The sequence below is a fragment of the Carcharhinus amblyrhynchos genome, chromosome 1, assembly GCF_965287045.1.
Source record: "Carcharhinus amblyrhynchos chromosome 1, sCarAmb.v2.hapA, whole genome shotgun sequence".
In the NCBI taxonomy this organism is placed as follows: domain Eukaryota; kingdom Metazoa; phylum Chordata; class Chondrichthyes; order Carcharhiniformes; family Carcharhinidae; genus Carcharhinus; species Carcharhinus amblyrhynchos.
In genome coordinates, this window is record NC_137324.1 from 129402983 (window position 1) to 129426750 (window position 23768).

The following is a 23768-nucleotide window of genomic DNA, read 5'->3' on the forward strand; positions in this document are numbered from 1 at the left end:
TTAATCATTTCATTTTCTGTTTGTGGTGCTCGCTGTATGCGAACAGGATACCGTGTCCACCGACATAACATTAGTGACTGTACTTGTTCAAAGGCAGTGAAACACTATGGAACATTGTTAAGATATGAATGCCACTGTATCGTGCAAGTTTTTCTTTTGTTTGTAAATTCAGTATTATTCCAATACCCAACACTACTATACATACAACCTGAAATTACACTTGCCACAAACTCACATTTTCTAGGATCTAGATTTCTGATTGGCAAGTGCGAGGTGGTACACTTTGGTAGGAATAATGGTAGGAAGGATTAGTACTTACGTGGAGAAAAACTGCAGCAGGCGACGGTGCAGAGGGACCTCGGGGTCCTTGTGCATGAGTCGCAAAAACCCAGCTTGCAGGTGCAGCAGGTGGTCAGGAAGGCGAATGGGATGCTGGCCTTCATAGCGAGGGGGATTGAATATAAAAGTAGGGAGGTCTTGCTGCGGCTGTATAGGGCATTGGTGAGGCCGCAGCTGGAGTACTGTGTGCAGTTTTGGGCGCCGTACTTACGCAAGGATATTTTGGCCTTGGAGGGAGTGCAGAGGAGGTTTACTAGGCTGATGCCAGAGTTGAGGGGGTTGAGCTATGAGGAGAGGCTGAATAAACTAGGCTTGTACTCGTTAGAGTTTAGAAGAATGAGGGGAGATCTCATTGAGACGTATAAGATGATGAATGGGATGGATAGGATAGAGGTGGAGAGACTCTTCCCGCTCAGAAAGGACAGTAGGACTAGGGGGCACAGCCTCAAGATAAAAGGGGGGCGGTTTAGAACGGAGTTGAGGAAGAACTTCTTCACTCAAAGGGTGGTGAATCTCTGGAATTCTCTGCCCGTTGACGTGGTGGAGGCTACCTCGCTAAATATTTTTAAGGAGCGGGTTGATGGGTTTTTGATAAGAGAGGGGATTAAGGGTTATGGGGAGAGGGCGGGAATGTGGAACTGAGCCACGACAGATCAGCCATGATCTTATTGAATGGCGGGGCAGGCTCAAAGGGCCAGATGGCCTACTCCTGCTCCTATTTCTTATGTTCTTATGTTCTGATCATCTACTATGCTGACTCTTAGCATTTTGAATGTATTTGCTTTCACTGTTCCTACTTCCCAAAGAAATGAATTCCGACTTTCATTTCTTTGAATTAAACCACATTTGCCGCTTCTCTGCTCACTCCAAGGTTTGATGACTTACTGCAACATTTTGCATTCTTGCTCAGCTTAGCATATACCAAAAACTGGTAAAGTTGGCAAAGATCAATGTCATTCCACTGATATCTGTTTCTAAATCAGTTACAAGTTCCAACACAGCCACCAGGACTTGCTACTTACTATACACAGCCCATCAATCCATACAGTTTAAATTCTGGCTGCCTTTTTGACTTTAATAATATCATTCGCATCTACCCATATCTCTCCCTCTAGTGCTACATCAATTCAGTCAATATACTGTCAATCAATGAGATATATTTTGAAAATATTGATACAAAAACTTGTTAGAATTCACATGAACAGCTTCTTCAACTTGCACTGCTGTTGTGTTAGCTCTGGTTGAACAGCAAGTGTAAATGTTTAATTTAAGCAGTTGTTTGTGAAAAAAGGGGGAAAAGTACATAATTTAATCCTGGGTTTCATATCGACAATAAATACATACCCTATATATGCATTCATACTTTGAACATTTGCAGGAAAAGGATTTCCGCTATCCATGTCGGTGATGCCCGCTTCTTTTAGCGAGTCTTTCTAGAGAAAAGATAAAAAGGTGTATACAATCCATCACTGCTAGTTGCAAAAAGAGTCCTCTTTTGCCCCAACTAGAGGCTGAATTCATTTGATTCAATTATCCTCCAGCCTCTATCCCCATTTCACTTAAAGGCGGCACTTGGTCTTGACTTTCTGGCTTCTAGTAGTTTAGAAAAATGCCAAGATTTTCCAGCTCCAGTATTAGGAGGCAGCAGACTTCTCTACACTCAAGCACACTGCTACAACATATGACTGTTAACTCGACAATTTTTAATTGATTCTGATCAATTTAACTCTAACAAAGAAAGCCTGAGGAGAGAAAGTAACCATGTTATAATAGTGACCATACATAAAAAATATTTAATTGATTGTAAAGTACTTTTGGACATCCAAGGTTGAGAAAAACATTACATAAACATAGTTTCTTGCTTAATTATAATGCAAACAATTTCAGTATAAAAATCACATCTAAAACATATAATAAGAAAGATTTATAGGAGATATTTAAAATCTCACATGATTTGCCATTCTCATGGAGGTCCATTATTTCAAGTCTTGATTCAGTGTGTAGAACTATGGACAGTTTACCCAGCTCACAGTTTTTAATCTGTATAAATTACTCCTGTGGTTTTCAAGTCATAACATAAACATGTAACTCTTTGTCAGTTTACATAAATTTACCAGCTCTTGATTTTTAAAGGGACATATCCTATAATATTTAAGGAGAAATTCACTTCAATACTACAAGTTTATGTTTTCAGGAAAGAGGAGCTGATTTCTCCCATTGCACTGTTCTCTTGCTAGATTACTGTGTTTTACAATTCAATCTAATGAATCAGCGAGTTGTTTCCTAAACAAAATGAGAGTGCAAGCTTTACAATATAACCAGTATTTGAGAATAGAAGGAATTCTCTCCAAGTTTACAGATCAAACTAAACTAGGAAGTGAAAATGGCAAGAACAGAAAACTACAAATGGCCATTTATTGACTTAAGCAAATGGTAATAGTAATTGAATGCAACTTAAATAGTACACTGAACACAACAGCAACAGTTCAGAGTGTAAACTAAACAGAAAGAGTACAGCGAGGGATATTACTTCAACAGCCCCTCACAAGCAATGGAAATTTTATGACTTCTGTAAAAATGTGCAACACTACTCAAAAAGGTTAATAACCCATCCATCTAAATTAAGTTTAAACATTAAATTACAAAACCTATTAACCTGTGATCGACTATAACTAGTCTCAACTTCTAATTGAGAAATTAATTAGAAATGGAGAACAAGTAACAATCTTATCAGAAAAAAAGAGACAACTGACTCTTTAATACTCTGGAAACTATTCGGAAGGGCCCTGAGAGATCTTACACAGACAGAACACAGGGTAGGGCTCTATTTGCTCTCTGTAAACAGTAAACTTAATTGTTTGGTTCATTGTCAAAATTTAATGGATTGTGGTCAGCAAGTATCCATCCGGACATTTTGGCTAAGGTCAGTTTGCTCATCTGCACTACCAAAGGCTTTACTGTCACTTGATACTGCACAACTATCATCTCTGATCCGAATGAATTGACAGGGACAATGGGCTCAAGTAACCCTTGTAAAAATCAACTTCAAAAGAGTTGGAAAAGTACCTTGATCAACTCTGGATATGTTACTTTTACATTGATGGGCTGTCAACCTATCAAATGAAACACATTAGACATTTTGATCTGCTGGAAGTAAGCCTGTGAAGTTGTTGCTATTATGTGTTTCTTTCTTAGCCATCGGCACATACCTCATTTAATGATGCAGCTAATAATGCTGTCGAAAAGCAGCACTGAAAGACATTGCTCCTGGGATGGAAGCACTGAGTGCTCAGTTAGTGGAATGCTTTCATCTGCTGTTTGCCAGGAGTGACTAAACTCACATTTCTTCACATTAGTAATGTGAAGCAGGTCACTTCATTATGTTTTAAACTTTGAAAGTAAGGTGAAAATGGTAGTATCCAATTTTGGCTAAAAAGAGGAAGAACAACACAGAAAATGACAACAATTTCCTGTGTTGCTGGAAGCAGAACATTTATGTTGTAAAGTTTCTTGCCTACGCATAATAATTGATTGGCATTTAAAAAAGAAAAGCTGCAAGTGCTGGAAATGTTTGTGAAATATTTATCCCGTGAACTAAATATTGCAAAGCAATCAAACAAAGTTCATAATGGTGCAGATATGAAAAAACGTTTCCTTCAAACAAGATGAATAAGCAAATTCTATTTTTATTTGATTGATACAGATGCAGCACAGAAAGCATTCTTTCTGGCTGTATCACAGCTTGGTATGGCTCCTGCTCTGACCAAGACTGCAAGACACTACAAAGGGTTGTGAATGAAGCCCAACCCATCACACAATCCAGACTCCATCTACACTTCCTACTTCCTCGGAAAAGCATAATCAAGGACCCCATGCACCCCAGACATACTCTCTTTCACCTTCTTCCATCGGTGAGAAGATACAGAAGTCTGAGAACACGTAACAACCAACCCAAGAAAAGCTTCCTCCCTGCTGCCATCAGACTTTTGAATAGATCTATCATATATTACGCTGATTTTTCTTTTCATCCTATCTGTAACTGTAACACCATATTCGGCACCCTTTCCTTTCCCTCTCCCCTATATATTCTATGAACAGTCTGTTTTTTTTGTATAACACGCAAGAAACAATACTTTTTGCTGTATCCCAATACATATGACAACAATAAATCAAATTTAAGAAAAAGTAAAGCTTGCATAATTACATTTATTTAAATATTACAAATATAGTAATAATGGCCATTAAAGTGTTTGGCTGCAAAATACCTAACCAGTTTTCTGTAAACTGAGTTTGTGCCTTTATATGCCCTGTTTGTGATCAGAACTCCCCACTCACCTGACAAAGGAGCAGCACACAGAAAGCTAATGGTTTGCTACCAAACAAACCTGTTGGACGTTAACCTGGTGTTGTGAGACTTCTTCCTGTGTTTACCCCAGTCCAATGTCGGCATCTCCACATCATGCAAAATTCAGGTCCACAGTTTCTGTAGTTTTGGTGCTATGGTTGCATGTTACAAACACTACACACCCAGGATGCCATTTTGGTGCTGCTGTTAACATAGATGGTGGGAGCATGTGCTCTAAGTGTACAGAGTAAGTAGCCTCTGATGTCCAACAATGGAGAGATTTGAAGCAGGAACTGCTATTTCTGACCTCAGCACTCCAGCAAACACCTTTTAAACACAAACAGCTCAACTTGTAAGCAGCAGCAGGATTGAACGACTGTCTACTAGCACTGTTTGAAGGAACATCAACGAATTTCAGATTAGTTGGCTCTGAGTTTGTAGATATGCTGTGATTTAATGTAATTGAAGGCAACAAGGAATAGTGCTGCATGTGGCGAAGGAATTGGTTTTGATTTGATGGGTTCAGTCAGACCACTTGTTATAGTTGCCATTCTCCTTGGCTTGCAGCATGAAAGTGAGATTGAGCAGAGGAAGCACAGGAGAAAACAAGCTACTTGCAGAGGGAGGAGGTGGGGAATGTGATGGATTGGGGTGGGAGGGAGGAGAACTCTCAATAAGAGATCTCATCCCTTTATCCACTCAGGATATTCAGAGAGCATTTCTCTTATCTCAGTCCAAGCCAGGAACAATGGCTGGGATTTTCCAGTTCTGCTAAGGCAAGAAGGATGACTGACTTTTGTCAGGGCCAGATGATCTTGGCCACAGGTATATCCAAAAAACACCATCCAGAATGCTTGTCGTCTTCATTTTATGAAGGACCTGCTCAGGGACAGCTGCCACCTCTTGCAGGCTGTTCTGCAGCTTCAGAACAGTCAAGGGCTGTGCTGACCATCACTGTGAAAGTGACCATGGCCATGAATTTGTTCACTTTGAGTCGTTCTGTACTAGAGCTGAAGATATATAAGTTTATTTGGTAGAAGGGGCAGCGCTCCGAAAGCTAGTGGCTTTTGCTACCAAATAAGTCCTGTTGGACTTTAACCTGGTGTTGTGAGACTTCTTACTGTGTTTATCCCAGTCCAACGCCGGCATCTCCACATTATCTCTCAGTTCAGCATCCATTGCTGCTTTAGCGAGGTGACTAGCATCAGTGGTTCCCCTTTATCAACCCTATGAGTTATATTCTCAAGAAAAACTCTCATAAACTTTTCACACACTGTTACCCTTTCATGAAAGCTTTTGATTCTGATCTGATAATACTACGATATTCTAAGCAGATTGTTGAGCCTTCTTTAAACATTTGAGCTTCTGATCGCCTTTTTTTAATTCTTGCTCGAGTTCATCTTTCTGAAACATTGCAAGAGGCCAAGGACAATAAAATTCAATGTAAACCTGAGGAACAGCAACTCATCTTTCTATTTGGCAACAGCCTTCTGGATTTAACAGTTAGTTCCACAATTTCAGATGTAATTTTGGCCCTCATTTTGTCTTCTTTCTCTTTGCAGCTTCCTGTCTCAGTTTTGTTTTTCACTTGTTTTCGGGATGAGTGATTTTACATTATGTTTGAGAGCGTGGTAATTCAATCTGAAGCTAGGGTAATAAATTTGAACAACTGAAATATGGAGGTCTGAGGGGCAAATTGACTGAGGTGGATTGGGAAAAAACTTAAAAGTGACCATACCTATGCAAGGAACAGTCTTGAAAGAATTATTATATGGGTTACAGCAATCATACAATCCTTTAAGGCATAAAGATACAAAAAGAAGTTGGTCAATATTGGCTAACAAAAGACTATTAGATTTTTTTAAAAAGGCCTATAAAGTTGACAGAAATAGTAATAAACCTGAAGATTTTAGAATATGGCAAAAATGGACAAAGAAACTAATAAAGGGAGAATAGAATATGAATGTAAATTGGCAAAAAAGCATAAAAACTGACAACAAAAGTTTCTTAGGTACATAAAAAGGAAACATTTGGTTAAGACAAACGTGGTCTATTACAGGCAGAGTCAGAATAATTTATAATGGGGAATAGAGAAATGGCACAGACACTAAATGATTGCTTTGTTTCTGCCTTCACTGAGGAATTTACAAGAAATCTCCCAGAATTAGAGATCAAAGGGACTTTGGAGAATGAGGAATTGAAGGAAATTTATATTAGTAAGAAGGTTACATTGGAGAAATTAGTGGGGTTGAAGGTTGATAAGTCTCCTACACCCAATGACCTATATCCCAGAGTTTTGAAAAAGGTAGCTATGGAGATAGTGAATGCATTGGTTATCATCTTCCAAAATTCTACAGATTCTCTAATGGTTTCAGCAGAGTGTAAGGTGGCAAATATTACTCCATGATTTAAGAAGGTAGGGAGAGAGAAAACAGGGAACAGTTAGCCTTATATCAGTGCTAGAATCTATCATAAAATTTGGATGTACAAACGTTTTACACATGACCAAGCTAAATATTGATAATAATAAAGCTGGTTATTGAATCATTGGTGTCATGGTGCATCATCAGTTTCTGGTGAGATAAAATTTTAAAATTGTGAACACCGGAGTTTATTGCACAGAAGAAATCATTGCATATTTTTCTTTATTGTTGATGTCCCGTTAAAGAAAATATACTTTCTACTTACCATCAACATTAGATCATCTCCTGTCACAACTCCAATCTTCAAGTCTAGATCTGCTTTCTTAACTACACTCTGTAGAGCCGCAGCGCAGGCATGAGGGTTCACACCTCCGGCATTGCAGACTACACGGATACCTGAAATAAACAAAAATTAAGGGTGGAATTCTCCCAAAAAATTCCAAGTACCGAATTCGTGTAAAAACTGGAGTAAATCCTGCTGCTTTGTTCAGCATTTTGTAAAAGGATCTCCCACACTCTGTGCATCGCAGAGTGCCCGAATCTCATTTAATAGTAGAGGGCGGGGCCTATTCCCATTGGAGAAGCCGCAGCATAGTGCTGAGTGGGCCGTTGCACATGCATTGATCTGCCCAACTCCCGATCGCTGGAGGGGCATCGATGCCCCTCCAGCCCCCAATCACAGGTCTTCTGGATGCGTCCAGGCTGGCGCTGACCCTCACTCGCCCCCCCCCCCCCCCCAGCCTACCTTGATCTCTGCACCCCACCCCTGCATTCCTGATCCCCCACCAATGGCCAGCCCCAATCAGCCTTTCCCACCATCACTAATCCAAAGTGCAGAGTGTAGCCACCTCCACCAATCGTCCCACGATTGGCCCTGCCTCATTAGGCTCGATGCCTGGTGAGCAGTGCCAAGGTGTCCCCTGGTCATTGCCACTTTGCCCCTTGGGCAATGCCAAGGGACTAGGCTTGCATTGCCAGGCTGGTAACGCCCAGGGCACAGCAGCCCCCTTACCCCCAACCTCTGGTGGCGCCTCCACGAGTGGGATGGGGCTGCGAGCTGCCCATTAGTGGAGAGCTCTTGTAAACCCCACTGCAGTGAAATACTCTTGGCAAGGGTATGGGGGAGATGGGGCAGCAAGCCCAGAGACTTCAGTTGCTAATCACATTGAAATTATAATTTTAATATTTAAAGCAGCTCTGTGCCAATTCTGAAAATCCAGTGGCCTGAGATTGTGGAGGCTGTGGCACCCTGTGGGCTGCCTGCTACACGGCCTCCACTTATGTCTCTCAGACCAGGGATTTTTTTTGCATCATGTTCAAAAATTTGAATTTCAAATGTTCAAAAACAAAGTTTTTACCAATTGTCATTTTATTTCCCCCCTCTCCTTTTCTAAAATGTGAGGCTTGTTTTGTTTCAGGACTGCCTGCTACCCTCTGATTCTTTGTCTTTGTGGGACTACTTCATTGAGACACTAGATCGTAGGAGTCAGTCAAGTATCTTACTGTGGAGACATCATAGTTGACCTCAATTTGGTCCTTACCCGATTTCCATATGTATGCACTTCCAAGCAACAATCAGAGAATGATGATAAGAAGTGAAACAAACTTGCTTTAACATTTACTCAGGACACCACAAAGTGGCAAACAGAAATTTGTCTTAAATGTAGTTACTACTATTGTGTGGGCAAATGCAGCGGTCAATCTGTCCTCGGCAAAGTTTCACAAACAGCAAATCAATCTAAGGCTAATAAATCTGTTTTTGATGGTGTTGCATGAAGGAAGAATACAATTCAGAACAGTAGGAGAACTTCCTGCATTCCTTTGAATAGCGCCATGGGATATTTTAGTCACTTCAGCAGGCAGCATGTTCATGCAGCCATCATAGCAATGCAGCTGAAATTGTGGATTCTGGAAGTCTGTAGAGTGGTTTGAAATCAGCCAGTATTTGGTGTATAGTGTGGGTATTATTTATTAATATAAGAGGCTTGCACCATGTTTCATTTTATTTGTTTAACTTAGTGAATGGGAGAACATAATAATATTCATTAAAGTGTAAGAGGGCCCAAGATACCACCGTGAAGTGAAAACATTAGGAGATGGAACGCATAACAGTCTTCATTAATTTCTCAAGGAGCTCCATGAAAAGAAAAAGGACAATAATTTTAAATGTCCCACAGTAAAAGATTGATTGAAAATGTGTCTGTAATCTGTGGGTCTTTTTTGAATGGATTAGGACAATCAATAAATATTTTTAATTGTTGTTAAAGATTTTGAATAAGGAATACCAAGTCTACAGTATAGAACACATCACAATCAAAGAGTCCAGATTCATGCCTAGTATGGCTCTGATATAGAGTGCAAGCTCCCTATTGTGTCCCACAAATGTGCCTTTGCTTAATCCTCAGAGGAACACACCATAATGCTCCAGTGTGAACTTTGTTCTTTTCTTATACAAGTTATCATAATGGCCTTTCTGAAGAACTGTCCATTTAATGCAAATTTGCTCTAAAGTTTGGCTGGTGTAAGTGAAAACTGAGGGGAGCAAATCTGTATATTTTGCAATTCTCTGAAAAAAAACAGAAAACTGCTGGTAGAATACAGGGGATATATTTAATTTTGTACTTTTCTTTTAGTTAGTCTGCTACTGTAATGAGTTTAAATAACATAAACTGCAGTTTAATGAAAGCACCAAGTAAACAAACCATGACTATAAATTACCTCTTTTATGAATATCCTTAATAAATGGGGCCATTGCGACCTCCACAAAATCAGGCACATATCCGTGATTCTGGCAAAAAAAAGGTAGCTTTTATTATTTCTGTAAACATGGGGAAAAACCATAACGAGGAAACTTTGTTTAATAATCACAATGAAAAGTATATTAAAATGAACATTAAGCACAGGAGCTGACCCAATATACATGTGTATAAATATATTAAAATAGAGTGGAGAAATGTTCTGATCAAATTCACCAATCTAGAATGCTAACTCTCTTTCTTGCTCCATTTTCTGTTTTTACTGGAGAAACGCAGGTTCAGTTTCTCATCTGCAGACAATTTCAATTTTAGCCATTTCATTGCAGAGTTAGCAAGAGAAGATTAGTTGTCCACCCCACCCCCACTGTGGAAGAATGAGATGAAAGGAGAATGGATATTGAGGTGCACTGCTGGAAAGAATATCAGTAAACAGACACCCACCAACCAAGGGTATGATCGTGTAAAACCAGTACATAACTTGGATCTTGAATAAAATATCTGGAAAAGCCTTAGGTCATCAATTTGATCTTCAGAAGATGAAGAGATGGGGACCTGAAACTGAGGAGCCCAAAGGCTCAGATTTTAGGGCCCAGTCATCAGAGAGTATCAATCTCATAATGGAGACAGTTACAGTGCCTCCAGTTAAAATGATAAGGGAAGTGGGCAAGTGTACTGTCTGCACCAGCATCACATTTCAGAAAGCTTCCCTGAACCTGCAGAACAAGATGCAGGCAGCGAATGTTCCTGAAGATTCATGTAGCAGCAAGGTTCCAGGTGCAAGTCCTCAGAGACAGTGATGGTTTTTAGAATGGTCAGTATTGCTGCTTCACTAGAGGCTTTGTATAGGGGATGCTTCCACAGAACTTTTGAGACCGGCTGTGGCTGGTCAGTCTAATTTTACTGGCCAGTATTACCTCGGACATCTACCTTACACCTATAGGCTAGAAGGGATTTATCACTACTCACAGCTGGGAACATCTCTGCAAGGGATAAAAATAAATAACAAAATTTTCCGATCATTCCTTTAAAGCAGCAACCCTCCTCAAAAACAAACTTTCTTGGCACCACCTAAGAAGATTGTCCTAGAATTAATGAACCTAATCCCTCATGGAGCACAGTTAGGGATGGTGTACTGATGTCCCCACTTGCTCCTCAGTCTCCCGGAAAAGAACCATTGGTTAGATTGTGTACCCTGACCTGGCTATGTCCTTATGTTGAATAATAAAACATATTCTCACAGAAGATTTGGCCTTAGCAGCTGCAAGCAGTGACATGGTGATTTCAGACAGGTAGTCAAACACCAGAAAATCCAGGTTTCCACCAAACACCAGCTGTGGAACTAAAAAAGACAGATGAAAATTCCTTTTGCATACAGATTTACAAATGCACAGAAATATTTCAAGTTACAGCACTGATTTTGCATCTACCCTCAGGATTTCATGTCATGATGCTTTCACTATGCAAAAGGATATTGGAGCTTCTGTTCTAACATTTTTACAATGTAAATCAGATTATACTACACATGAACATACATACCTCCTTACAAAAGACCTGAGTGAATTTTAATGAGAGTTGGATGCATTTGCAATTCTCCCTTTTTATGCAATATCTAATATCTTCTGTTGAGTTACTACTCCCTCCTGCAGTGATGGCTGTTGCATTTACAATAGTTTTGAATTTTATGACTCATATTCTTTCACCAAAGTTCAAGTGAAAGTCCTCGAATGAGAACTTTACAGAGTAGTGAGATTTAGTGGATAAGTTTATCATAAGAGTTTTGACCATCCCAAATTTTCTCCCAGTGACAGAAAACTACCAGCAATTTTACATACAATAGCATTTTAGCTCAGGGCCATTAGAATTATTACATTAAATAGGGTTTTGGCTGTACCACTTATGACTAATACAGAAAGTTGAATTTAAAGGACACAAAAGTGATAGATACATGATTCAGAACTTGTAAAAAGTAGAACCATTAACTCTGCTTCTCTCCCTCCGAGCCAGATTTTCACTGTCAAAATAATGATGACTTTAATGGTGCTCAGTTGTGTAAATTGTCAGCAAGATGTACTGAGGAAGAGATGTCCTGTGAATTGCAAATTGTCACAGGTTACTAAACGATTTGTGTCACTCCACCATTAACCTCATAAGATGTAATTTGTCCTCAACCTCCGATGAGTTTCACGAAGTTGCTGCCTTTCCATGTTAATTGCCCATGAAACTCACCACAGAAAGTTAGGGCTGCTACCTGCTAGCCTAAGTACCTTTTTAGTAATTGCAATCAAACTCTTCAGGGCAGAAAGGAAACAATTTAAACTCTGGGGTCTGTTCCTGTAGTAGTAAATTGTTGCTACGAATTTTTAAAATTTTAAATGTGTTGATTTTTTTACACTTCCATTCAGCTGATTTTTCTCTGATCTATCTTTTCCTCTCTTTTTTTTTCATCTGTATCTCATTTGATTCTAATTCACCCTCTTTCTCTGCCATTCCTCTGCTTTCTTCTCAGTTCTCAAGTCTCATTGGTTTAACAGATGGAATTGTAATGATGCATGCTACAAATTTCATTTATTGGCTTATGTTGCCCTCCTCCTGGGGTCTTTTGTCATTGTCTCATTTTGGGGTCTTTCAGTGTCCTCCTTCTGGGATGTTGCATTATCTCTTCCCTGAGATCTTAATTTCCTCCTCTGAGGTCTGGCATTGTCTCTTTCTTGAAGTTTTACTGTCTCCACTGAGGTCTTGTGTTACCAATAAACCTTTATTTTTGAGAGTTGCCCTCTGTGCCTTCTTGTGATTGCTGCATTAAATATATTATCACTTGAAATGCACTATCTCTTTAAGAAAGTTAATTTTTAAAAAATTGTTAGCAGCTGCCAGTTCTCTCTGTGTGCTTTTCCCACACTTTTGGAGTTTTAGTGTAAATCTATCAGAACGTCCTTTCAACTTTTTTATTGAGAGAAAGTTCTCTCAGTGATCGCTGCAGCTTTTTTCCCTCTCGCCATTTGGAGCATCTATTCTTCTCCTCCTTTGACATGCCAATACTTTTCCAGTGAGTCCAAGGGGCTGTTTTCAAAGCTTTTGAACTCATCTTCTAAACAGCTTGAGGACTTCTCTTTAAAACTTCAGAACTTGCTGCCTGCAGTACCCCAGAACACAAAAATCACAACTCTCGCTTCTGAAGGTTAATTCCTCCTCATTTTTTTCCTATATTTCTAAAATGTACCGGCCAATCCAGGTTTGCTCTGCTTCTGTTCCTCAGGGTCTGACAATATCTCAATATCTCACTACTCAGTCACCTCCGATCACAATTTCTGCACTAGTTTTCCCAGATGTAGAAGCACAGAACAGTGGGTGCCTATCAACAAACCTACAATCTCAGCAATAAAGAATTATAACTTTCAGTTTAGATGCTTTCTAAATTTCAACTATTACATTAATTAAAACAACTTATTAAAACTGCCTATTCTGCTTTGACATTTTCAAAACATGTTTTTAGTCTATCACTGCCACCTTGAGGCTATTAGAAGTATAATAAAAAGACTGAACACATGAAACGTTCTTAATAAAATAACAAACTCTGTTGAACTCAACCACAAATAGAGACAACCAAACCATGCAATAATATAAAACCTTCTATGTAGAAAAAGAATATCCCAATGTACCTCACAGATTCCACAAAATTAGAAATGAAAACAAAACTTAAGATTCGTATGATTAGCAAAATCTGGTCAACAAGGTGGATTCTAAGGAAAGATCCTAAAACTGAGGGCAAGATTGAGGAGTTTTGGGAAGCAAATCCAAAAAGTGGGATCCGGGCACCTCAAGACATTGTTTAACACAGCTGATGGGAAATGCTGCGTTATTCCAAATCCCAGAAGCGAAACTTGAAATAACTGCCCTCAACCATATTTTGCAATTTGATATAACGTGAGGAAAAATTTGAAATGCACAGAATGTATTCCAGAAATTTTGAAATAAAGTAAACATTTATTAAACAATAAAATAAACAACAATAAAGTCAACCAGAAGTACACTTAACTAAAATAATGGTTATAGTATCACTAAATTTCCTTAGTTCCAAACACTTTTATTTCACTACCTTTGGAGCCAATTCTCCCCAAACATCCACAACACCTTATAAGTTTTTAAAAATTAAGCACAAAATCCAGTAACTGTTACCCTATCAGGCAGTTACCAGGCAACTTCTGAGGTTGTTTCTGAAGTAGAACAGAACAACTGGTTTTCATAGACTTTCTTCACAGACATGGCCTGCTGTTCCTGCTGTCAGCAAAGGTCTCAAATAGCTACCCTCTCATAAGTTGAATGTTTCTAATATACAATTTTTCCCCTTTGACTTGCCCTTATCTGAACCAACCTCTTCAAAAATCAAACTTAATAACTTAATTTTTGTGAGTCTATTTTTTGGAATGTAAATGCAAAGCTCACACCTTGTCTCCTCCTTTGAACCTCTAACACATTATTCAAACGTTTAATGTTCAATTCGCCATTGTTATCAGTTCGCTTTAGGTAAATGTCTGTTTGCAATGTTGCTGGGCTCATCAACATCTTAAAAGTACCAATTCCACTAATACAATCAAAGTGTCCCTGACTTTAAGCAGCTAAATTTCCCAAGAATTTAAAAAAATATATAACCATATATTGGATTTCCCTGATATTTTCATGTCAACATTGTTTTTCCTGACATGGATCAAAAGGATGACAGATGCACATGAGAGGTTAGGATGACTGTGTGGAGTTTGCACATTCTCCCCATGTCTGGGTTTTCTCCGGGTGCTCCATTTTCCTCCCACAGTCTAAAAGATGTGGTTAGGTTGATTGGCCATGCTAACTGGCCCCTTAGTGACGGGGGATCATCAGGGTAAATACATGGGGTTATGGGGATAGGGTCTGGATGGGATTGTTGTTGGTGCAGGCTCGATGGTCCAAATGAGCTCTTTCTGCACTTTAGGTAATCTATGTTTTTATGAGCAGAATGAAGATCATAGGGTGGAAGAGAGGATTGCATGCCTGAAATAAATCACAGAATTAATGAGAATTTCAAAATTTCAGATGTCGAGAGACTGGGATCCTCAGAAGATCAGCAAGATCAGGGATATTGGGTGGTCCAGATTTGATGTGAGCAGAATAGTGTATCAAAGTTTTAGATGAGCTAACATTGATGGAAGGTGGGAGATGGAAGGCTTATCAAGAGCCAGGTGATAGAAACACGTGGGTTCAGGTAGCCTAGAAGCAGACAATGTTACAAATAAGGTAATAAATGTTTTTTGTACTGGTGACCTTGGGACTTCGTTCTCACTTTGGGATGGGAGGCTGGGTTGGGGGTGGATACGAAGGGTGGACTGTTTCCAGATTCGAGACCCACCAGAAAATGGTCGTCTCCATGATAAATAGACAAAAGGACAATGCAGAAGAGTAATGGTCCAAAAAGGATGTGACACACACCAATCTTTAAATAGCATATTATTATTAGACAAGTACAGTGGAACATGCACATGCTGAATTGAATGGCTCATTGATAAATGTTACTTGTTCTTAGCGTATGCAGTTCAACATAATCCAACAAGATGATGGAACTGAAGAAGAACAGTAACCCAAAGAGTGGTGTGGGAAGAAGGGGTTTCCATTCATAGGACACTGGCATCAATACTCAATTCTGCTGATATGAACTATACTTAAACTGGACTGGGATCAGCATCCAGGAAAATCATAGTGCTGTAATTAGGGCTCCAGGGTTCCAAAGAGGAATCAATGGGTGGGATTTTACTGCTTCCCTTGTCCCAAACTCAGAAAATTCCAGCCAAGGTCAACTAGCCTTTCCATGGTCCATCTCTCACCCGCTCCAATTCCCATAGCGGGCAGAACAGTACACTTCTGGCAATTAACTCTGTTTTTCTCTTCACAGACACTGCTAGGTTTGCTGAGCTTTTTCCAACATTTTCTGTTTTTATTTCAGATCTCCAGCATCCGCAGTATTTTGCTTTTATTTTAGAATAATGCAATTTTATATTTGCTATTGTGCAATGGGACAGATTTAATTAGTAATCTCATAATAAAAGATTCTGTGGGAAAAAGTGATCATAATAAAATGGGATTCATGACTGTACGCAACATGCTGCAGTCTAAACAAGAGTCAGGAACCTAACCATGGCCAGTTAAATAGGGGTACGGGAAGAACTGGTTTGGGTTGGGTAAATAGATAGTGACAAAAATTTAAAGAGATAATTCAAAATCTTCAACAAAAAATAGATTTCTTAGAAAAAGAAAACTCAGCACGAAAGATCCATCTGTGACTTACAGAGCAAGTTAAGGACAGTATGGGTTCAATGAGGAATACAGGAGAGAATACCAGAAGTGGTATATCAATGGAAGGTGCCATTGACAGTGCCTACACAGCAATAACTTGCTGACGGGTTCTCAGTTTGGATTCAGCCCAAACAATGACAAAAGAACCAAACTCCAGGTGAGAGGACAGTGATTGTCATTGGCATCAAGGCAGCCACTCACACCATCTAGCAAAATTGGAGTCAATTAAGGCAGCCACTGGTTAAACTCACATCTAGTGTAAAGAAAGATGGCTGTCTCAGCCTAAGCAATGCTGCAGCAAATGCTCAGGATAGTGTCCTATACCCAAAGATGCTTCATTAGTGATCTTCCCTCCATCATAAATTCAGAATTGGGGATGTTACAAGGCCAGTACAATATTCACTGCTGGACTGATAAGAGACAAGCAACATTTACTTCCCACAAATGGCAGGCAATTAACATCTTGTTATGCACAGGAGAGGTGTATTTCAACAGCCCTAATTTAGCCTCTGTTCTGTGTGTAAACAGAAAGCTGTTTTTCAGTGGGACACACATGCACATGCACACTCTCTCTTTCTGCAAGAAAGGGGTCTTGCAACATCTGTTTCTGTTGCACTCATACAATAAAAGAGAGAAAAGTGAAAGGAAGAGGAACTGGACTAGACCTCAGTAAAAAATGCAAGTTATGGTTTTGAGAGACAGGAGTCCAAAATCAAAAGTCTCATGGAAGGTTTATTCCAAGGTAGGTGGGTTGACTGTCACAGGATCGTCCATCTTTACAGAAATGAGGCTTCCATAAGAGGAGAAGGCATGTAGATTTGAATTAGGCTTGAAGGTACTGATTCCAATGTTCCAGTAGTTCACAAGGTAGATGACGGCCAGGCAATTATACCTGGAGAGAGCTCCTTCTGCTGCTACCTGTTCGATGATAAAATGGTAAACATCAACAGGCTGTTTGCTTAAGAGTTAGTGTTCTCTTTGGATTTCAAACAGAAAACTGCCTGAGTTCAGGTCCACAGGGCAATATTATAAGTTCTAGCGGCTCAATTGACCTACCTCCTATCACTTCTCCTGGATATTGGACAAAGGGTCATATTCGGCACCACTCTGTGGGCCGAAGGGCCTGTATTGTGCTGTAGTTTTTCTATGTTTCTAAAGGATCTACCTTCCCAGGGCTGGAATATTGGGGTGTTTAATCAGAGTCAGGACCCCTTTTGTGCATGGAGACACATCTCTGGACCAGAATTTTTCTTTAGAAACATACAGAAGTTTGAGCAGTCCCAAGTCCTTCGTGCCTTTTTTAACAGATAATAAGTTTCTGATGATGTGTCTATGGTTAGAAATGGTATGAATCATGGCTAGTCAGGGCAAACATTGTCTATTTTTAAAATTTAAAATGATTATTTTTACAGAGTAGTTTGATATCAATCGTGTATTTATTTCCCTTCCCATCTCAACTGGGACAATCTGTAACAACAGGGAGTCTAATCATCTTCTCTTGACATTCAATTGCATTAATGTCACTGAATCCCATCATATCACTGAAACCATTATGTACATTGTTATGACTGCAGCAGTTCAAGAAGGCAGTTCACCACCACCTTCTCAAGGATAATTAAGGATAGATAATAATTGTTGGCCTAACCAGTGACGGCCACATCCCAAAAATGAATTTTATAAAAGAATACAAGGTTTTATGAAATGATTATGTTTTCAACTGTCCTTTAATGCACAGTGGAGAGGGTCACGTAATCTACCTCAAATTCTAGTTTTGTTATCATGGGTATGGACGAGGGTCCCAGGTTGAGACTTGCTGAGAGCAAGATGCGTAATGTTCATTCCAGAAAACAAAGGCAAGAGCAGTCGTGCTAACTGTGGACAGATGTCAGGCTGCATTTTCTTCTTTGACAGGAAGAGAGGGCTCAGAGACAAAAGGCAGCTGGTAGTATGATCAGCAGAATGAATGCTGCAAGGCTTTAGTGAGGCACCACATAGTACACAGCAGGGAAGATGATCTCTGGTCAAAAAGACACAGCCCACAGCAATCTAAAGACTCCAAGATTTGTCCTGTTGAAGCTGGAGAGATGTATTAGCTGGAGTAGGCCTTATTGCTGGCAGTTGGTTTAGAAATTCTTGAAAAACTGAGGGAAGTTTTCACCTGACAGTACAGCTCAGCGAAAAAGGGAGATGTTGATTCACTGGATATTGGGAATGACTATGGACTATTTCCAGTAAAGGTTGCAATCCTGTGGAGAATGTGACGAAATGCATATATATATATATATATGCAGCAAAAGTTTATCGGTCAAGTTAAAACATTAATAAAGGTTAGCTTTTCTGTCGTTTAGAGTATTAGTTGTCTGCTGAGTAATGTTTAGTCAATATTGCTTCTAGTTAGTTTGTTACAATAAAAGTCTTCAAATTTTGAAATCTTGTCATGAGATTCCTTTAATTTGGTCACTGAGATTTCAAATATCTTTTTAAAAGTTATCAGTCTCGACAGGGATCATAACAATATCTGGTTACTATTGACCACTAATTTAACTGGACCAGCCATATGTATATTGTGGCTACAAGAGCAGGCAAGGAGCTGAAAATTCTGTAACAAGTAACTTATTTCCTGTTCTCCAAAATCTGTTCACCATCTCGAAGGCACAAGTCAGGAGTGGGATGAACTATCCACTTCCTGGATGCGTGCAGCACCAACAACAAACAAGAGCTTAACACAATCCTGGTCAAAAATCCAGGCATCCTCTCTCCATTAACGATGCACAGTGGCTGCACTATTTATTATTTATAAGATGTATTCCAATGACTTGCCACAACTCCTTCGAGAGCACCTTCCGAACTCTCTAGCACCTAGTACAAGGATAGTTGACACACGGGAATACCACGACCTGCAACACTGTTCCTTCACTGTTATTGAGCAAAAAGCTAGGGCCATTCACGCCGAAAGGATTTTCCCATCCCATCGCAGTGAACAGAAATTTGGCTGAGTTCCAATTTCTCCAATCTTACTGCTGCAGGAGCATGGTGTAAACAGCCTATAAGATTGTGCCCCAGAATTCCCATCCTAACAGCACTGTTGATGTACCTGTACCAATTGGACTCAAGTCAGTGGCTCACCACCACCTTCTCAAGGGGAATTAGGGATGGGCATCAAACGCTGCCGTTTCTAGCAACGCTCATATTCCACGGGTGAATGAAAAAAATTTGATTAAGAGATGTATATAGTGCTACAAAGAATAACTGTGAATTGGGAGTGGTTAAGAAAGCAGCAAAAGACAAACAAAGAATTGATAAAAAAGACATTAGAATGAGAGCAAACTGTCAGGAGTACAAAAACAGATTGTAAGAGCTTTTAAAACTACATAAAAATTTGGTCCCTTGGAGGCAGAATTTATTATGCAGATCAAGTAAATAGCAGAGAAGTTAAACAAATATTTAATGTCTACTTTCATAGTAGAAAACACAAACATGCTAGAAAATGGGGTAACTAGGGGGCTAATGAAAATGGAAACTTAAGATAATTCACTAAGATAATGCATTGGTTATGATTTTCTAAAATTCTCTGAATTCTAGAACGGACCCAGCAGTTTGGAAGCTAGCAAATGTAGCATCGTTATTTAAGAAAGGAGGGAGAGAGAACACAGGGAATTACAGGCCAAAAGCTGAATAAAAGCAAATGATTGCAGATGCTGGAATCTGAAACCAAAAAAGAAAATGCTGGTCTGGCAGTATCTGTAAGGAGAGAAAAGAGCTGATGTTTTGAGTCCAGGTGACCTTTGTTAACTTTGACCTGCTGAGATTTTCCAGCATTTTCTCTTTTGGAATTACAGGCCAGTTAGCCTGACCTCAGTCATCAGAAAAACGCTGCAACCATTTATTGTGGAAGTCTTAACAACGTACTTAGAAAATCATAATATGATCAAAGTCAGCAAGGTTTCTGAAAGGGAAATTAAGTTTGACAAATGCATTTGTGTATTTTGAACAAAGAACAGTACAGCAAGGGACAGGTTCTTCAGCCCTCCAAGCCTGCACCGATCACATTGTCTTACCCAGATCAACTACTGCTCTTCGATTGTTCATCCAGATAAGTCTTAAATGTTGCTAACATGTCTGCTCAGCCATCTCACTTGGCAGTGCTTTTCAGACTCCTGTGTAAAAAATCCTTCCCCCACACCTTTTCACTGCATCTTCCCCCCTTACCTTTAACTTGTGCCGCCTTGTATTGTCATTTCTGCTCTGGGGAAAAGTTTCCACTATTCACCTTATTGTGCCCTCATATATAAACTTCCATCAGGCCACCTCTCAGCCTCCGTCTTTCCAGGGAGAACAATCCCAGTTTATTCAATCTCTTCTCGTAGATAATACCAGGCAACATTCTGGTAAACCTTTTCTATACTCTCTCCAAAGCCTTCACATCTTTCAGAACTGAACACAATATTCCAATGTGGCCTAACCAATGTTTTATAAATAGTAACATAATTTACCTACTTTTATACTTGATGCCCCATCCGATGAAGGCATGCCATATGCTTTCTTCACTACCTTTTCCACCTTTAAGGATCTGTGGACCTGTACTCTCAGATTCCTCTGTGTGTCTATGCTCCTGATGGTTCCGCCACTTGTTTTAAGGCTCCCAGTTGAATTGGACCTATCAAAATGCATCACCTCACATTTGTCCAGATTAAATTTCATCTACCATTTCTCTGCCCAATTTTTCAGCATATCTATATCCTGCTGTATTCTCTGACAATCTTCATCACTACCCGCAACTCCAGCAATCTTAGCATCATCCTCAAATTTGCTAATCAAACCAGCTATGTTTTCTTCCAAGTCATTTAAATTATTACAAACAGCAACGGCCCCAGCACTAATCCCTGTGGAACATCACTAGTTACAGACCTCTATTCAGAAAAACACTCTTCCACCGCTACCCTCTGTCTCCTATAGCCAAGCCAGTTCTGAATCCATCTAGCTAGTTCACCCTTGATCCCTTGAATTTAACCTTTTGTACCAGCCTGCCATAAGGGACCTTGTCAAATACTTTACAAGAGTCCACAGCCCTTCCCTCATCAATCATTTTTGTCACCTCCTCAAAAAAGTATTAAATTAGTGACCTCCCTCACATGAAACCATACTGTTGCTGACAAGATCATTATATTCCAAATGTGTATAGATCCTATCTCTAAGAATCTTATCCAACAATTTCACTATCACTGACAGCAAGCTCATCGGTCTATAATTACCTGCTAACTTACTACCTTCTTAAATAATGGGACAACATTGGCTATTCTCCAATCCTCTGGGACCTCACCTGTGACCAACAAGGAAATAAAGATTTCTGTTAGAGGCCCGGCAACTTTATCTCTTGTCTCCCTCAGTAATCTGGGATAGATGTCATCTGGCTCTGGGAATTTGTCTACCTTAATGCTTTTTAATACACCTAACACTTCCTCCCTCGTCATGATGACTTCTCCTAAAGGGTTTACATATTCCAATTAACGGGCCCCTATCCTTTGTGAATACCAATGCAAAGTACTCATGATGAGAGGTTGAGTCAACTGGGCCAATGCTCTTGAATTTTGAAGAATAAGAGGTGATCACATTGAAACAGTCAGGATTCTGAATGTGCCTGACAGGATTGTTTCCGCTGGCTGGGGAATCTAGAACACAGGGACCGTCTCAGAATAAGGGGTCAATCACTTAGAATGAGATGATGAGAAACTATTCCACTCAATGGGTTGTGAATCCTTTAAATTGTCTGCCCCATTTTACTGTAAATGCTCAATTGTTTAAATATATTTAAGACTGGGATGGACAGATTTTTGGGTTTTGGAGAGGATCAATGAATATTGAAAGTATGACAGAAAGTAGAGTTGGTCAGAAGATCAGTTATGAAGGTACTGATTGGTGCAACAGATTTTAGATGCTAGATTGTCTACTTCTGCTCCTGATCCATATGATAGTCAAACCAGCATTTAAAGCATGTTATTAACTTCAACCCAGCTCTCTGCCTGTGATGAAGTGCACTCCAAAGTGATTCCTTTGGTCTGTTTTTTAGAGGAAGGGACAGCGTTCAACAGTGTGGTTTGAAGAAAATTAGATTGACTGCATGTGAAAAGGTCACCACGATGCACATTGTACAGAGTGATAACAACAAAATGTTGGTGCCATCTCCTCACCCGAGGTTGCAGTGTCCCCCCAGAAGCCGGACGCACAGCCAATCCGCACAGGTCTGCACTCTGTTGTCAGGGGCCGACTATTCAGATGGTGGAAATGGGGAGCTGGATTCCAATGGGAATGGGGAACTGGATGGGAATGGCAAAGGGAAACTGGATTCCAATGGGAATGGGGAGCTGGATGGGAATGGGGAACTGGATGGGAATGGGGAACTGGATGGGAATGGGGAGCTGGATGGGAGTCAGCAGCTGGATTGCAGTGGGAATGGGGAACTCGATTCCAATAGGCATGGGGAGCTGGATGGGAATAGGGAGGTGGATTGCAGTGGGATTCTGGATGGGGATCAGCAGCTGGATTGCAGTGGGGCTTCCAGCGGGATGGGCCCAGCTCCCCGGGCTCTGAGGCGATGATCATCCGGCTCAGGCCTCTCAGCGCCCGGGGCCGCCACAGGAAGGGTTTGACTCGATGACAGCTTCTCCAATGTCTCAGCATTCCCGGGCCTTCAGTCAAGTCACTAAAAGGGAGAATCAGTAAACTTTCACCGAGTTTCTTTTCGCTCAACTTCTGCTCAGGACGTGAGGTGCATCAGCTGAGTGCGGCTCCCCGGCAATGCAAGCCCCACCTTCGGGTTCCGCACTCAGAGCATTCCCAAGCAGCAGATGGCAGCAAAATACTTATTTCCATTCACCCCCCTTCTCATTCCAGCTAAGATTTAACTTTATTTGGTCTAATTACTCACAATTTTATATTTAAAATCTACCCAGTCTTGATTATGGAGATAGTAGCACCATTGGTACAGTCCATAGCCAGGGGAAATACCCTCTCAGTGTCCCTTCTGTCAAACACCTTCAGAATCTGGTCTGTTTCTATGAGAACGCCTCTCCTCCTTAGAATTAGAATCCCTACAGTGTAGAAGGAGGCCATTCAGCCCATCAAGCCTGAACTGACAACAATCCCATTCAGGCCGCAGTCCTATAACCCCACATATTTACCCTGCTAGTTCCCCTGCCACTAAGGAGCAATTTATCATGGCCAATCTACCTAACCCGCATATTTTTGGTGTGTGGGAGGAAACTGGAGCACCCAGAGGAAACCGACGCAGACACGGGGAGAAGGTGCAAACTCCGCACAGTGACCTAAACTTCAGAGACCATTGGCCCAATTCACTCACTCTCATCCTGGGACAGCCCTATCATCCCAAAAGTTAATCTAATGATACTTCCACTGAACTGCCTTCATGCGAGTAAATTGTCCCTTATGTATGAAGAGGAAAACTGCGTCCAATATTCCAGGTATAGTCTCAAAAATACAAATTAGAGTAAGTATTTATGTACTCCAATCCCCTTGCAATAATGGCAAACATGCTATTTGTTTAATTGCTTGTTTTACTTGCCTGCC

The 23768-nt window shown here is 40.2% G+C and overlaps 1 protein-coding gene across 3 annotated transcripts in view; it reads right to left on the reverse strand.

Annotated features, from left to right (window-relative positions):
* Positions 1-22980, reverse strand: part of LOC145345015 (uncharacterized) — a 167984-nt gene extending 145004 nt beyond the window's left edge. For all 3 annotated transcript variants that reach the window (XR_013887021.1, XM_080192531.1, XM_080192523.1), the window contains exons 1-5: positions 22373-22980; positions 11102-11202; positions 9826-9895; positions 7373-7503; positions 1684-1772 (exon numbers count right to left, since the gene is read on the reverse strand). Coding sequence is in view for 2 of the 3 variants with exons in the window: in XM_080192531.1 (XP_080048657.1) it covers positions 1684-1772; positions 7373-7503; positions 9826-9895; positions 11102-11202; positions 22373-22862 (881 nt within the window). In the remaining variant the exon portion in view is untranslated. The remainder of the gene's footprint in view (positions 1-1683; positions 1773-7372; positions 7504-9825; positions 9896-11101; positions 11203-22372) is intronic.
* Between the last annotated feature and the right edge of the window lie 788 nt (positions 22981-23768).